General features: G+C 38.2%; 1 protein-coding gene across 5 annotated transcripts in view; it reads right to left on the minus strand.

The window, feature by feature from the left end:
* rasa3 (RAS p21 protein activator 3) overlaps positions 1-3,098 on the minus strand; it is a 60,052-nt gene that overhangs the window by 39,570 nt on the left and 17,384 nt on the right. For all 5 annotated transcript variants that reach the window (XM_032532675.1, XM_032532641.1, XM_032532420.1 and 2 more), the window contains exon 2: positions 1-96. This exon is cut by the window's left edge and continues 22 nt beyond it. In XM_032532675.1, the coding sequence (XP_032388566.1) occupies positions 1-96 (96 nt within the window). The remainder of the gene's footprint in view (positions 97-3,098) is intronic.

The following is a 3,098-nucleotide window of genomic DNA, read 5'->3' on the forward strand; positions in this document are numbered from 1 at the left end:
TGGTCCTGAAGACCTCTTCTTGGTCCAGGTTGACGGTGCAGTAGCAGTCCCTCATTCTGTTTGGCCCCGGGTACGGAGGGATGTTTTTTGCTTCTCCTGCACAGAGAAGTGTGAGGGAGTGTGAGCATTTAAGACTTATTTAAGAACGCTGGTGTAAGCAATAGCAATGTGTTTAATCAAGCACACTACTGTAAGTCAGTGATGACAGTTAAATCGTATTTTCATTTCCATTGTGACATGAGCATGTGCAATAAACACGTTGCAAGGGTACCAAGAACACAATGAATAAGAAACGTATTTTTTTAGGGACGGGTACCAAATCCCGGTTTGAGAAGCAGCCTCTCCCCGGCACTGTGTCTGTGCTGAGCCTAACTGTTTATCCTAGTTTCCTACATATCTTAAAATTTAGCAAAATCTTGTAAACTTATCGTCTGAGACAAACCAACTCCTCCCCCCTTTACCAGCGGTATCTGCACATGGCTAATTGTTAAGTATGTCAATGACGTCATCGGACCTTGGCGGTGAGGGTGAGTACCTGAATTACCTCAGCAAAGGGAGGAGGACAAGATGAATGACTGATCCTGACTAAAGTTGGTGACAAATAAATTTCTTCTTTGAGTCATTCTTTTCTACATTTCATCAATATTTTGATGTCAGGAATATTATTTATTTTATTTTATGTTACATTTGCATTACTGTTGCTGCTCTACAAACAACATTTAGCCCAGTTATTTTTGACGTTGGAAATGTATGGCTAATATGCATACTTCACTATTTGTTTATTTATGTTTAAGTCATATAGTCATTGTAATGTTGAACATTTTCACACATTGCAGATTTTCCTCATAAAGCCTACAGTAAGTAATAACTTATGTAATACTGAAAGCATGCAAAGTTTAAAAAGAAATAGTATTATGTAAGTTCACACCTGTTTTTGCTTTGAATAATTTGAATAATCTGAACACACATATAACGATCTTAACTCTGTCAGGGGGACTATTCTTACACCAGATGCACAAATATTAAGCCATGCTCTCACAAACAGACACATTAAAGCGTAACTCTCACCAAAATGCAACCTAGGATCTTTTTGTGAATGTACCGGAGTCAAACTTTCGTTTAAAAGCATAATTAGAACGGAAGTGCCACTTTTAAGATTTTCCATATTCTCGTTTTTGGTCAAATCCAATCCAATCCAATCCACTTTATTTGTATAGCACATTTTACAAACACAAAGTTACCAAAGTGCTGCACAGAAAACTCAAACATACAAAACAATTAATGTAAAATATGGTAAAAACTAAATAAGAGCATCTGGTTTAAAAAGTTTAAAAAAAATAGATAAAAATACTAAATACTAAAATCCAATAAAACAGTAAGAGCCATCAGAGGACCACACAACTCACATGGAGTTAAAAGCCAAAGAATAAAAATGTGTCTTAAGACGAGACTTAAAACACTCAACTGTTGGGGCTGTTCGGACATGGAGGGGCAGAGCGTTCCAGAGTCTATGTCCAGCCACAGAAAAGGCCCTGTCCCCGAGTTTTAAGTCTCGTCTTTGGACCACAGAGGAGCTGGCTCTTGACCTCAGTGATCGCGCCGGCCTATAAATCTGGATGAGGTCTGAGATATGTTGGGGCCAGTCCATCACAGCTTTAAAAACAACAATAAAATCTTAAAATCAATCCTAACGTACAGGAAGCCAGTGCAATGAGGCGAGAATTGGACTTATATGAGCGCGCTTTTTAGTTCCAGTTAAAAGACGTGCTGCAGAATTTTGGACTAACTGTAAGGTGAAAGTGCTTTGTGACTTATAACGATATAAAGTGCATTACGTAGTCTAAACGAGAGAAATAAAAGCATGTATAGCTTGTTCAAAACTGTTAAAGACAAAAAACGGTTTAACTTTGGCTAAAAGACGAAGATGAAAAAACTAGATTTCACAACTGCATTTATTGTTTGTCAAGTTTAAAAATCACTGTATTTTACCCCAAGGTTAGTTACACAGGATGCACAAAATCACTGAGGGGGCCCAAGTTTATCATAGAATTAGTGGGACCAAACTGCATGATCTCAGTTTACTCTCATTTAGTTTTAAAAGATTTTGGGCTAACCACGCTTTGACGTCATTAAACAGTTTAGTAGGGGTGTCAGGGAGCTGCCTTCCTGCTTTTGATTGGTATATAAATTTGACAATCATCAGCATAAAGATGATAGGAGATGCCATGCTTTTTAAATGGCCGTTTGAATGGTAGTGCTAGGGGCACTTTATGATAGCATCAAAATCGCTATTTTTAAAACACTAAGAAGGCTCGACACAATATGAAACTTTGCTAGAAGTATCACCAGGGGCTCTACACATGCCATTCTTATATGAGGCTCCTTTTTCAACTACAGGGTCAATATTGTTAATCACTAATGACAAAACAACAAATTATCCGTGCATTTATATGGAACTAAGCTTTAGGAGCTTTCCATCTTTACTCTCCTTCCTCAACTATTTTTGACTTGCTAGATCAGGGGTCTTCAACAGGGGGTCCGCGGAGGTACTGCATGGGGGTCGCGGAAGTTTTGGTTGATTAAACTTTTTTTTATACTCCCCCCCCCCCCCCCTGCAAATTTTTCCACTAATTGAAAAGTCTTTAAATACATATTAACATGAATTCAACACACTGTAGTAAACAGATAAATGGAGGCAGAAGATGTCTTTCAGTCATCAATGCACACATGGCACTATAGGACCAGTTTGATATAACACAATTTTATACAATATATATAATTAGGGGGTCCCTGCTCCATCTCGCCATCAGTTTGGGGGTCCTTGGCCTAGAAAACGTTGAAGACCCCTGTGCTAGATGGATGGCGACTGGAAAAACCAACAGCTACAGTGAGTTGTTAAAACCTTTTTTTTTGTTTTTTAGTAACCAAGCCATGTAATAATAACAAATAACATGTGTTTGTTGTGCATGCGTGCATGCACATGTTTGACGTCTGTGTTGTCTGTGAATGGAAGAATCTGTGTGGGACATTTCCTGAATTGTGCTGAAGCTTAAACTGTTAATCAAACTTATTACATGGCTTGGTTGAATTCTAATGTA

The sequence above is a fragment of the Etheostoma spectabile genome, chromosome 1 (genome assembly GCF_008692095.1).
Source record: "Etheostoma spectabile isolate EspeVRDwgs_2016 chromosome 1, UIUC_Espe_1.0, whole genome shotgun sequence".
Lineage (NCBI taxonomy): Eukaryota > Metazoa > Chordata > Actinopteri > Perciformes > Percidae > Etheostoma > Etheostoma spectabile.